Source organism: Drosophila ananassae, chromosome 3L (genome assembly GCF_017639315.1).
Source record: "Drosophila ananassae strain 14024-0371.13 chromosome 3L, ASM1763931v2, whole genome shotgun sequence".
Classification (NCBI taxonomy): Eukaryota; Metazoa; Arthropoda; class Insecta; order Diptera; family Drosophilidae; genus Drosophila; species Drosophila ananassae.
This window is the reverse complement of record NC_057929.1, coordinates 15,789,352-15,802,615: the sequence shown is the minus strand read 5'-3', so window position 1 is coordinate 15,802,615 and position 13,264 is coordinate 15,789,352. Positions and strand designations below refer to the sequence as shown.

General features: G+C 44.7%; 3 protein-coding genes across 3 annotated transcripts; 2 read left to right on the top strand and 1 right to left on the bottom strand.

Moving 5' to 3' along the window:
- The first annotated feature begins 8,958 nt into the window (after positions 1 to 8,958).
- On the top strand, positions 8,959 to 9,735 carry LOC6494130 (RB-associated KRAB zinc finger protein). Its single transcript, XM_001960870.3, has one exon. It carries the CDS (start codon positions 8,959 to 8,961, stop codon positions 9,733 to 9,735), a length of 777 nt encoding a protein of 258 aa, XP_001960906.3.
- A 255-nt stretch (positions 9,736 to 9,990) lies between these two features.
- Positions 9,991 to 11,667, top strand: LOC6494131 (U3 small nucleolar RNA-associated protein 18 homolog). Its single transcript, XM_001960869.4, has one exon. It carries the CDS (start codon positions 10,085 to 10,087, stop codon positions 11,600 to 11,602), a length of 1,518 nt encoding a protein of 505 aa, XP_001960905.1. The 5' UTR covers positions 9,991 to 10,084; the 3' UTR covers positions 11,603 to 11,667.
- Positions 11,655 to 13,021, bottom strand: LOC6496432 (nuclear pore glycoprotein p62). Its single transcript, XM_001960868.4, has one exon. The coding sequence runs from the start codon at positions 12,910 to 12,912 to the stop codon at positions 11,740 to 11,742; it is 1,173 nt and encodes a 390-aa protein (XP_001960904.1). The 5' UTR covers positions 12,913 to 13,021; the 3' UTR covers positions 11,655 to 11,739.
- Positions 13,022 to 13,264: the final 243 nt, after the last annotated feature.

Genomic DNA, 13,264 nt, shown 5'->3' with positions numbered 1-13,264 from the left:
CAGCAACTTAAACTTTCAGCAGAAGCTCAAAAGGATCCATCCGCCAAATAATTAATTTTGCATATGTGAAAAATGCAGCCAAAGGAAGCGAAGGGAAGCGCGCCGACACTTGTCCTGACACTTGACCCTCCGGCAATGTGATCAATTTAACGAGCTGTAAGAGGCACGACACTGATCAAAAATGGTCATAACTTTCCCCGAAGAGCTTCTGTTGGGAATTAATTTGAGTCTGGGACTTTTCTTTCAGTGTCATGGCATTTCGTCATCGTCGCTTGCAGTTGCAGACACAGCTAATTGAGTATTCTCCCCCACCAAGTGGACACTGTCGCCTCTGGCGTCTTTCAGCCTCATTTGCAATCCAGCACATAAATCAATAAGTTGCATTTTGGTCTTAAATTAATTAAAAAGAAAAATTCGTAAAGAGCTTGCGATAACCAGAGCAGTCTTTTGTAGAAAATTCACTGCTTAAATACATACTTCGCCAGCTGACAGCAATCAATCAAAAATTGCACTTGCCTTAGCGCGGCGGGTGGTGCCGGATATATCACGTCGCACCACCCAAAAGCCACTCTCCCGCCCCACTAGCCACATCACGAAGCTGGAGCAGGAGCATGATAAATTGTCAACACGCTGACGTTTGTCTGCAGCGATTTAAAAACTACTTAAAATGTAAATGTTGTTTCCCTGTTGCTGGTGATGTTGTCGTGTTGGTGCCTTGCTGCTGTGTTTGGGTTTTATGCACACGTCGCGCAGCGTAGACTGCGAAAATCATGTTGTTGACTTTGAAAAAATATGTGTAAAAATGCGCTATTGTAAATAACAGAACATAAACCCCGGCGGGACCTCCTCTAGTTGACTGACTGTCTGGGAGAGAGAGTGATGACATGGCAATGTCAACAGCAACAGCAAAGCAGCAACACCAACAGCAGCAGCAGCAACACCAGCAACAACTAGCAACATCCAACAGCTATTCAACAATGTATGAAGATGCCGCGCCTCTGTGATTGCATTTTACACTTGTCAGTGGATTTTGTGCCACCTCTGTTTGTCTCCGCACTTTGTTGTCTAGTGTTTGAATTCAACACTAAGCTACAGCCAGGACGAACTTCCAGTGCAAGCTGTCGCCCGAGTTCTCCCCAAATGAGTTATAAATTCTGCTGTCAAAATACTTGACATTTGATTAATTGAAATCGACTTTGGAAAGTAAGTTGATAAGCAGGCTGGCGCACACGGACACGCACGCCGGATGAGGAAATGGAAGTGGATGTGGGGCTGCCTCACAGCCTAGCTGTGTGGCTGTCAATCACACAGTCCTCCCTCTACCGACCTGCAGCTTCCTTGAATCATTTGTTGATGAGCTAAACTTTGACCGGGTCAGATCAAACAAAACGGGACACAACTAGAGGGCAAGCCGCAGACGCTCAAATTAAGCAAAAGTCTAGTTAAACAGAAAAGTTTTTCGCCCTTCCCGCTCGATAAACATCTTGGCCTGCCCTTCAAGTTGACAACTTAAATTGTTAGTTGCCTGATAAGCCGCCCGATGACTGGTAGCTATTGGGTATTGGCCCCACCCCACTTCCTGGCTAAAAGGGCGTATATAACATTTTTATTTATTTCACTATTTTTTATGTATCGGGGGCAGGGCACACGCGTCACTTGCCAAACGACAAACAAATAAATAAAATTCCTCTTTCGGCAGACACAACACCCTCCGCTTTCATTCCGGCTTCGAGGGGTCAGTCGAGGAGAGAAATGTGTGTGTTTTACAAGTCTATTAACTTGTGGCGCTTATCTACTGCTGACAGCAAGTTTTTCACTTTGCCAAAGTTCGGCCGGAAAACGCAACTTCCTTTTTACTTTTTGATAACGAAAGGGAATGATTCAGGCCATGGAGGGTATCTCGGAGGCAGTTCTGGTGTCAATCATTTGTTGATCATTTCTCTTCCAGCCTATGCATAATTTATCTTATTTCTTTCCAAAAAGTGCTCTTGGGTAGATAAATTACCTGCATCAATATGAGACAGCAGGGCTCCAATCCACAAATAGTTTTTGGGGCATATGTGAATATCACTTTCGGCGTGCATTTTTTTTTCCAAATTGGCAGAAATTTTTAGAAAATTTGGCAGTCGTAGGAGGCCATATTCTTCCTCTGTGCTTTTTGGAGGAGATCCCACAGGAAATTTCAGAAAATATTTTAAAAATTTTTTGTTCTCAGATTTTGATGCAGAACTATAGAGAATCGATATCCACATCGTTTAAGGTATTCCGCTTAAGAATCGGATGGAAATTAGCCAAGATATGGCCATCGCTGGGGGCCAAATTGTCCCTCCATCCTTTTTGAAGAGGATCCCCCAGGAAATTTCGCAAAATATCTAAAAAATATTTTATTCACAGATTTTGCATAACTATAAAGAATCGATCCACAAATCGTTTCAGGTATTCCGCTTAAGAATCGGATAGAAATTAGCCAAGATATGGCCATCGCTGAGGGACTGCATTGTCCCTCCATTCTTTTCGAAGGAAACACCAGGAAATTTTACAAAATATCTAAAAAATATTTTGTTCTCAGATTTTTATGCACAACTTTGGAGAATCGACCCACAAATCGTTTAAGGTATTAGGCCCAAGAATCGGATGGAAATTGACCAAGATATGGCCTTCGCAAGTGCAACTTGGATGATTTTTTAAGGGGATCTTTAATTAAATTTTCTTTAAAAAAAGGGGATCTTTAAAAAAATTTTAAAAGTTTTAATGCAGTTTTAAGGTGAAGAATTTTCCTACAAATCTTTTAAGATATTCTTTAGAAGTATCCTACAATTATTGTCAAAGATATGTCTAGACATGGGAAGGGGTAATATGCAAGACTGGAAGGAAAAAACTTTTACATTTGAAAAACTCCAAATGTCCTTGGCAGTTGGGAATTGGTCAAGCCAGCTCCAGCTTCATTAAACGAGTGGCCAAAAAACATGCAACTGAACAGCTGGTGGGAGTATTTATGAACTGTCCGAATGCCTGCGAGGCGGTACTTGCCAGCACGGAAGGTCGGGCGAGTGTCGCAACCCACCTGGCCAGCTTTTTTCAATAAACGTTGAGCATTACGGTTATTAGTTTCAGGACGGGCTCATAAAAACTTCAGCTACAGTGTCGAGTGGAGCCGGGAGACACTGTTGCCCAACAACAAAGAGAACAACATTGTGTCGCCGGTTTGCTGATGCTATCTAAGTTACTGTGGAGCTGTTGCTGTTACAGAGTGGCAGAAGCAACATGTTGCTGATGCTGATAATGCCGTTGTCGTTGACTAGTCGACTATGTTGCCATTCCAGTAACGGGAGGTCCTTGTGCGAACGGCGAACCTATGGAAATTGCGAAATCCGTGATATTTCCAAGTGCATTACATGCGGCAAATGTGCCAAGTCCTTGCAACAGCAACAGCAACTTATTAACGCGCAATCTGAGCTCTGCAATTGACCGCAAAGGCGGGGTGCTGGGAGGGCGCGGTGTTGCAGATTCTGGGGAGCTGGCCCAGAATCAAGAGGAGCCAGAAGCCGGAGCTGGGGAAGCGATGACGCTGACGACGACAGCCGGAAACGGAAACGGCAAATAAACGCACGAGCGCTGACGTGCGGGCACCAGCGTGTCAGCGTCCTTGTCTTTGTGTTGCCGCTTTGTTTGTGTGTGTGTGTGTGTGAGTGTGAATGAGTGCTGCACTTGTTTGCATGCAACGTGGCAACATGGCAACGACAATGGCAGGAGCAGCAACAGTAACAGCAGCAGCAACGGCAACGGGCATTTATCTGGCTGCCCAGACCTGCCACGCCCAATTGTAATACATTGCGGTTGGGATGTTGCATGTTTGTGGGCGCTCGCTGCGTTTTTATTTTTTTCGCTTATACCCAACAATTCAATTTTTTAAAGGGTATAATGTGTAAAGATTAAATATTTTTTAAATTTTTGTATGAAAAAGATTTTTAAACTTTATACTTCAAGCCTTAATTTAAAAGAAAATAAATTCTGATGATTTAAAATTCTAGAAAATAAATGATATCCCTTTAAGGAATGATATAAGGAACAAATGAGTTCCTAATTTCATGAAATTAAAAAAATGTTTATATTGTATGTATTTAATGGATATAAAAATGTCTGTACAATATCATATTCTCATCCGGAATTTTAAAATTTTTATTTTGTTTGCCCGGCGCCATCGTTCGCATGCACGGCAAGGATTTCTCTGCTTAATTTGTGGTTTTCAACCAAACAGAACAACGAGCAGCGATGGACGAGGTCTGGCAGATGGCGGAACAGTGGAAAGTGCTGGGAAGCGGTAAGAGGAGCTACCACCAGGAGCTAACCAACTGGTCAACAGCAATTGCAATTGCAATTGAGGTTGCAGTCGCACGAATATTCCAGGAAACCCTTAAATATGAATATGGCATACAAAAGGCCTATAGAGTTGCAGTTTTGCAGAGGCGGTGTCTGTGATGAGGGGGGACTTCGGATTTTTTGGCCATCTTCTCTGGAATCTATCGTCCTCTGTGGAGGCCACAAATTTCCACGAACTTGATTTAATTGTCACACATTACGGAACCACAATTACATAGAAAAATTCACCAGCCAGCCAACGGAAATGGCAACAATGCAAATGGCAAAGTAGCAACTGCAACATTACAAAACAGTAGGAACAACAAATAATAACTAACTGCGGCCAGCAGGACCTTTATACCCCCGCTCCCTGCTCCCCACCCCTCTTTGACTTGGTGAAAATAAAATGCGCCATTTGCAATTGTAGTTTATTTTAATACCGCAATTAGTGTTGTTTTCTGGGCAGAGTAAAGGTTCGTGGTTAGAGGACACGCAAAGAATGTTGAAAGTGGGAGCTGGGGAGCTGGTAGCTGGGAGCTAGGAGGGGTTCTCTCATGTTGCCACACCATTTGAGGTGCACCAAAGCTACCGCAGAGGCAGTTCCCATTCACATCACACAAAATGGAATGCATCATAACTGAATCAGAAAATCATGCCATTTACCAATCGCTTTTCCATTTTATTGATTACTCTCGCTTTGAAGAGCCCTCTTCAGTTGTCTGGCCATTTGCCATTACATAGTATATCTGAGGGGAGTTGCTGTTAATTGATTTTTAAGTGCCGACTACAATCAGGTGCTCAGGTACGCACCAGGTGACACACAGGCTTATATTATGGTAAGCCAGGATCCAATAAAAAAATGCTTAACATGGGTAATCAGAGATGCATGATATGCTCTCTAAAAACAAACCAAGACTATTAAATGCTCTGCAAAAAGTGTTCAATATTTGATGGATATCACTTAAATATCTAACCCATCATAATATAGTAATTTCAATAATTCAAATAAAACACATTTTGTTGATAATCAAGTATGAAAATTGTATAGTTAATTGATGGAAAAAGTGCCGATGATTACATTCCTGTCGGTATTATTTTTTATATCCCCTGTGAAACGGGTGTAATCACATTTTATGTTGAATGCACTTAATTTTTTGCCTCAACTAAATGCCAATTAAAATTCGTAATTATTTTTTAATGGCATTTTGTGGTCAATATATCGTACGATTGGCGATGATTGCGCCGCGGTGCAGTAAAGCGAAAAGGACTCGTCAACTTTGACGACGGGGGATGGGATGCCGGTCGGTGACAATTCGCATTTATGGGCGACCAAATGGCCACTATCGATGTCAATTGCATGACTTGTCAGAGCGTCGCCCGCCTAAAAGAAAAGTGCCTTTCACATGTTCGCTCAGCACTCTCTCCCCCATAACTCCTGATATAAAATTGCAAGCAATTGCAGTTCAAACAAGGAATCGCAATAAGTAGACCCCCAGTCCTGCGATGTCCTGCAGCTATGGCTGGCCTCAATGAAATTTTCGAGCAATCATCACCATCAACATTTCGTACAGGACACGGCAGCAACATGCCGCAAGTGACAATCATTTATATTTAATAAACAACTAACGCATGCAGCGTAAGTACACCCATACACAAAATAATAGCTCTCAAAGGGATATATTTTTTTAGGAGCTACAAATAACCATCAATGAACTATTATACTGTCTGCTGTTGTGGCGACTAGCTCGGAAAAACAACAACAAGATGACGAGACTAAGCGGCCATTGTCTGCGTCCTCCGCCCCGACAGCCATCCGTGGACGACGGCCTTCCCTCCTCCGCCGTGGAAATTGTTTATCATGCATTTTGTTCGATTCCGAGTCGAGGCGTCTGAATAATGCAGCAGGTACGGATAGAACACGGTGATGGAAGAGTGGAATAGTGGGAGTATACTGGGGGGGGGAGCGGTCAAATAAATAAGCGAGCATGGCGGGTAAAGACGAAAACAAAATGGGGCAGAAAATAACAAAAATAAAAGAGGCAACAGCAACAATGCTGCAGACACAGAACCGTTTCGAACCGAATCGCTTTGGGCGGCATTCAAATTGAATATTGAAAGCATCGAGCACAAAACTGCCAAACGCTTGAATTATGCATTAATGATGTCTACCTACCACAGTGGACAATGGTGGGTGGACCTAGTGTCGGGGCTGAAGGGTTTTCACTTTTTTTACTTTTGTGGAAAGACAAGAGCAACGCTGGCCAATGCTTATTAATTTTTTATGCGTCTGCTATTTTTATGACCAACATGAAAGCGTTGGCCGCAAGCGTTTTATTTTCCTCAACGTTTTTGTCCAGCTTTCAATAGTTATTCACGGACATTTTCATTTGCTTTAGACACACACTCCTGTTAAGGACAATTGAGTCCTTAATGCAAAACAATACAACCATAGATATTGATGTTAAATGGTAATTTGTACTAATTTTGTTGAAAAACGATGAAGTTTGCTTCTAATTTTTTCCCAATTTTAATGATTTATATTTTTTTGGACACTGTTGTAATGCTCGAAATCCCCTTTGTGGTATTAGGCATTGTGTTTTTTGAAACCATATTTTCCATTCGGCTTAATATTGTGCATCCGCTATGGTGGAGAGGAATTTAGCATCGAGGACGAACTTGACAATGGCCGTCAATATATCGGGGGCGATATCCGTGGACAGAAAAGACGTTAATTACCAGCATTACCGCGAAGCCGCGACTATCAGCCGCACAAATCAGCGGTAACAGGGGTATTGGAAAACGGGGTAACCTGACGCAGATGCAGCGTGTAATGGAAGGCAATGGAAAACTCATTACATGCCACAGGAACCAGGAGCCAGAAACCAGGAGCCAGGAGCCACGCCCCCACGTAGAGCGACCGCAACATGCTGTGATGCGTGGCCCCATCATCATTTGCATGCTGTATCTGCCGATACTTAAAGTCAACAGGCGATATACGGGGTCCTGCAGAGCTGCACACAGGATGCCACAGGACAAACTTAATGTCAACACGCTAATCTGTCACTCGGCGAGGAGATGGGATCTGGGATTGGAGATTGGAAAGGATCTGCCACAATGTGGGGCTACTTAAGGAGCACTATGCCGACGCGCATGGCTGCCCAGGAGCTAAAGGATAACGATTTTAAATGCCAAAAGACACACTAAACACTAAGAATAATAATTTTGACAAAATAAATATTTAATAATATAATCTACCTTTTTGTCTGAAAAAGTCTTTCCATTACAATTCAAAGAAAAGATCCTGACTTTCATTAAAAATAATAATAAACTAGTCTTGTCAAGTGTAGCCTCTGGGGCGGTGCAACAATAACATCCTGGATCCTTTGAAATGACAAAAATTTGTTGCCTTCAGTGGGGCTTGACGCCTGACTTGCCAGGAGACACTTGCGGGCACCACAAGACAAGCTAACCCACCTCCGTAACATCCCCAGTACATTTCCTGGCCAACCACCCATTACCCACCTCATCCTCGGAGGACGCGCCTTATCAACTATGCAGGGCTTTGTCTCTAAGCGATTGCAGCCGCCCCCTTTTTTTCGGGCCAACCTGTTTCCTCTCCTGGCAGCCAGCGTCTTTTGTTGCGCTTAATGAATTTTACGTAAATTTTACGAGCGCTGATTTCTGGCGCTGAGCAGTGCCACCCCAGCTATTAATCCACACTTTAGTGGAAGCACCCGAGCCCCAGTGGGTGGGTGGCTGACTTGTCTGAATAGGATAGATAGTGAGTGGGTGGGTGGGTTGTTGGTGGGTGTGAGTGGTGGCTGGTTGGTTCCCCATGTTTTTGTGTGTGTAATGACAAGTTCAACAACAACTTGGCATTGTCGACTGGTGACGAGGACGACGTGCTCCGACATTTGTTTGCCCAAGTTATGCAAATATTTTTCCAGTCAAGAAGTTTTTGTTTAATTGCATATTTTGACTCGCATTACGCGTGTCATAAAGCACGGATGCGAAGCTTACCGCACAAATTGGGGGTAGACTACAGTAAATATTATTCACGAATTTCTCAAGTCCTGCTTCAATTTTAAATTAACTATTACCGGAAACCCGAACTTAGCCATTCAAGTTCAAATAAACCCGCCATAATTTATGTCTTTCCAGAGAATAGCATTTGATTTTATAATTCATAGGGCATGGAAGAGTATTAAGGATATGCATGATGGGACAAAGAAAACAGGTTCCTTGATTTAACTTATGAGCTCAAAGGGGTAATTATAGTTTCAAAACTCCTTTTCGGACAAAATTTATGATATATAGCTTCCAAAGTAATGTTGCGTTCTGGTCCTTTGAGAGCAATATTTAAGGTACCTCTCTGTAATTTATTATTATAGTTTTATAAGAAAAATAAGAGTTCATTAAAATTTTAACCTAAAATAAGTGGAACCTTGTTTAGAATTCGAATTTAAATAAATTTTCCCGATAGACTAACACACTACTTTCTTTTTTCGCCATCCCTGACAGATCTAGTGGCTCACTTTCTATCCATCAAGTGAAATGACTGGCACTTCTCCACCAACTTTCTCTCCGGTAACACGTATCATGACCAGTGCCGAGCAAATGATTTCCACGGAACTGGAAGCAGCTACTCTTCTGTCGGTTACCGAAGAAAATGGGGTAGTGACCACCATCTATGTTGCACCATGTTCTGCATCTGGGGAGGAGCTTCTGGAGCCGCCGCCCGAATTTCTACCGGAGGATAACCAGCTGATGTACCACTGTCCCTATTGTGCCTCTGCTATTCGCACAGCTAGAGCCTTCAAGGCTCATTTGGAGGCCTGTCGCGAAAACTGTAAGAATAAGGAGGAGGATGCCCAGCAGAAAAAGCAAGAGGGGGCCATATATCAGTGCATAATGTGTGATCAGAGCTATACTTCGATGCGGCACCTCCACTGCCACATTATGATGCACGGCAGTTCCTTGAAGAACCTGCGATGCGGATCCTGCAGCGTCAAGTTTGAATCCGAGCAGGAGTACCAGGCCCACTTACAAAGCCATCTCGGCTCCGGACCGGGAGATCGAAAAATGGAGAGCAGCGTTACCAAGTCTTTTGATTGCATATTCTGCCGAAAGGATTTCGAAGCTACATTCCGACTAGGTCAGGTGTCCCGTCGCTATGCCTGCGACGATTGCGGCAAGAATCTGAAGGTCAAGCAGGCGGATGGGAGGCAGTCTCTTCCTGTGAAGAGAAAGCTGGACTGGACATGCAATCGCTGTGGGCGCATGTACAAGCTGGAAGGATTCCTTTTGAGACACATGGAGCAGTGTCAAGGAGGCAAGACCAAGAAGAGCCGCCAGTTTGAAGTCCATGAGTTCTAGCCTTTTGCCGAGTGATTGCCATATGAAATTATGTGATTTTTGATTATGTGATAAATTCAAGATTAATTTATTGATTATACTAGTTATAGGATGTCTTATTAATTATAATGGACATAATAATGAACGAATATTGTTTTATGAATAGTTAGAAGAACTAACAGTACTGTGTTAAAATTCAAATTTTGGCGCCTTAGCCAAATAGCGTTAGGGTCATTAAAATGAGTGTTAGCCAACACTAAAAATATTTTCTGCCCACAATCTTTTTCATTGGTTTCTTAACACTACACGTGTGAGTGTTTTGTGCAATTTACGAATTTCTTCGTAAATAAATCTTTTTAAGCCAACTAAAATGAGTTCAGACGAGTCCAGCGATGGCTTGGAGGAGCTTAAAGAGCTAATGGCCCTATATGGCCAGGAAAAAGAGAAAAAGGAAAGCGGAAAGAAACCCTTTGTGCCGAAAGCCTCGCAGGCAAAGGAACTGAACTATGTGGAGGTGCCGATGGAAAAGGTGATCCTCGGAGACAAGCAGAGGTTTCTCGCAAACCTGGCCAAATCCGTAGGTGCTAAGTGGAATCACAGTGACGACGATGGGGAAAAAGAACAGTCCGTTGGTTATGATAAAGCTGGCAACAAAAGGAAGCCCGCCTGGTCGGATTCTGACGATGAAGACCTCAAAGTGGGTGACGTCAAGAAGCAAACCAAGCACACTGGTCCTCTCAACCACTTGCGCAAGGATAGATCCTACAAGGAGTATCTGACAGCGCGATTCCAGCGAACTCTGAATCAGCCGAAATGGGCCGAAAAGAAAGAGAAGAACTCCGAAGATGAATACGCCTCCTCCGATGAAGAACTCCTCCAAACCGTGGGCTTCATCGATCACAAGGCTAAGCGGCTGGACCTGTTGCCCAAAACGCTTGCCTTCAAACGTGTGAAGGACTTGAACCGCTCAACCTACTCCGAAGGCGTGCCCAGCAGCGTCCAGTTCCATCCAACCAGCACGGCTGCCCTGGTTTCGGGCGCGAACTGCGTTGCTACTATCTACACTGTGGACGGGCAGAAAAACGAGAAGCTACACAGCATGCGCTTCAAGAAGTTCCCACTGATCTGCTCCCGGATTGCGCCCTGTGGCACCAAGGCGTTCTTTGGCTCCGTCCGCAAGTTCTACTACGCCTATGACCTTCTGGAAGCTAAGGAATCCCAGCTTACACTCCCAGGCGACATGGAATCCATGCACAACTTTGAGGTGTCTCCGTGTGGAAAGTTCATTGTCGCTGCTGGAAAGTTTGGAGCCATTCACTTGCTGACCTCCAACACGAACGAATTGCTGCACAGCTTCAAGCAGGAGGGCGGAGTGCGTGGACTATGCTGGACTGGAGACTCCAAGAGAGTGCTGGTCGTCGGCGCAAGTACGAATGTGAATGTGCTGAGCTTGCGGCAGAATGTGATCGAACACAGTTTCCTCGACGACGGCTGCATCCACGGACAAGTCATCCGACTGTCGCCCAACCAACGTCTTCTGGCAACCGGCAGCGACGAGGGCGTCGTAAACGTGTATGATTATGAAAGTGTTTACTCCTCCAGCGCACCCCAGCCGGAGAAGAGCTTCTTGAACCTAAGGACAGGCATCAAGGATCTGCAGTTCAATCACACCTCGGAGCTGCTGGCCATGGCCTCAAGCAAGGCGCCGAATTGTGTAAAGTTAGCCCATTTCCCCAGTGCCACCGTGTACTCCAACTTCCCCAGCCAGAACGAGAGTGTGGGACATGTCACCTCGATGTCCTTTTCGCCGCACAGCAGCTTCCTGGCCTTTGCTACAAAGCATAAGTTTGTGCCGCTCTTTAGGCTTAAATACTTCAAGAACTATTAGATTGTACATTTTATAAACACTGGAGGGACATAAATAAAGTAATGTAATTGAATACGTTTTTTAATCACTTTTTATTCGTTTCTTGAGGATTTCCAACCGATTATAGTTACAAGTTAACAGTTTTAGATTCTAAATCGCTAATACGGAGCCCTGAACACCTCCCGCTTCTGGTTGTCTTGGATCTTTCCAATGTCGTCCAATTTCCGGCAGATATTCGACGACTGGGCCTCGATCCACTGAAGAGAACTCATGTGGGCATTTAGGATCTTGCCAATTTGGATAATCGGATCAGTGGTGTCCTGGCCCTTGTTGGCCTCGTTCAGGTTATCGATAATCTCCTTCAGATCCTCAGACATTTGCTTCAGCTGCGTGTCCAGGTTCTCCACCATCAAATACGTCTGACTGCGCTCCATGTCGACGCGTGGCAGATTGACGAATTCCTTCTCAAGTGGCGCCAGGCTCTCCTCCAGCTCCTTGTGCTGCGTGGCTATGAACTCCAGCTCCTGGTCCAAAACCTGCTGATCGGTCTTCACCTTTTTCACAGCATCGTTCAGCTCCACGATCTTTTGGTTGTTGCTGATGAGCAGCTTGTCCCAGGCATTGATCTGAGTCGCCTGCTCGGTAAACACCTTCTCCTGCTCCTCGAACTCCAGAGTCCACTTGTTTATGTGCTCTTCCAGTTGATTGTAGGACAGCTGATTGGCAGTTGACACTGCCGACGAATCTGTGGTCTTGGTTTCGGTGGTTAGATTAGCAAAGGCACCTCCAGTGCTCAGAGTGGGCACTGCCGCGGCTGCCGCAGTCTGTGGAGCAACAGCCGTAGGAGCTGCCGTCAAACTAGTGGCAGAAGCGGTACTCTTTGGCGCTCCCAATCCCGATAACAGTCCTGTTGTGGGAGCGGCTGGGGCCGCTGCAGTCGATGCAGCTGGCACAACTGCTGCTGCGGGTTGCGCAAGGAATCCTCCGAAGGCCGGTGCAGCTGCTGTAGTCCCGACTGCTGGAGACGCCGTTGCGACAGGATTTTTTGGCTGGCCTCCCAACGTGAGAGCTGGTGTGGATGTGGCACCAGCGCCCAAACCAAATCCACTGAATGGTGGTGGATTTTGGGCTTTCTTGGAATCTGCATCTCCGCCTCCAACATTCGGGGTCGCCGCCGGGGCTGCGAAGGAGAATGTGGGTTTTGTGGCGGGAACAGCGCCGGCTGCTCCCAGACCACTAGCTGCTGGCGCTGCTCCGGTGCTCAGGCCGAATGAAAACGAGGGCGCCGCTGCTGTCGGGGCGCTTGTGGTTGTTGGCAATTGAAATGCCATGATTAAAACAAAGAAAACTGGCAAAAACTATAAAATTGCAATCAAACGAAAATCACGCCAAATCAGCCAGTGTGACAGTAATGAAAAATACCTCTCTACAGTGCTGGAAAATATGTGACATCATACAGGTTGGCAGTTCCAAGCAGTTGGCAACTCCAATAACGTTAATTCAAATATTATCTTACAATGGGAAACAAAAAATGGTGTTTTAAGACAATTTAATTATGTGGTAGCGTATTAAAATGTTCGATTATTTGGTTCTGCTTTCTGTTCCTTCTTTTTTATGCTTTTATTAGAAAGTTCCCTAACAGTGGAAATTTTCTATACCAACAGGTCGCACCGAAAATCTTTT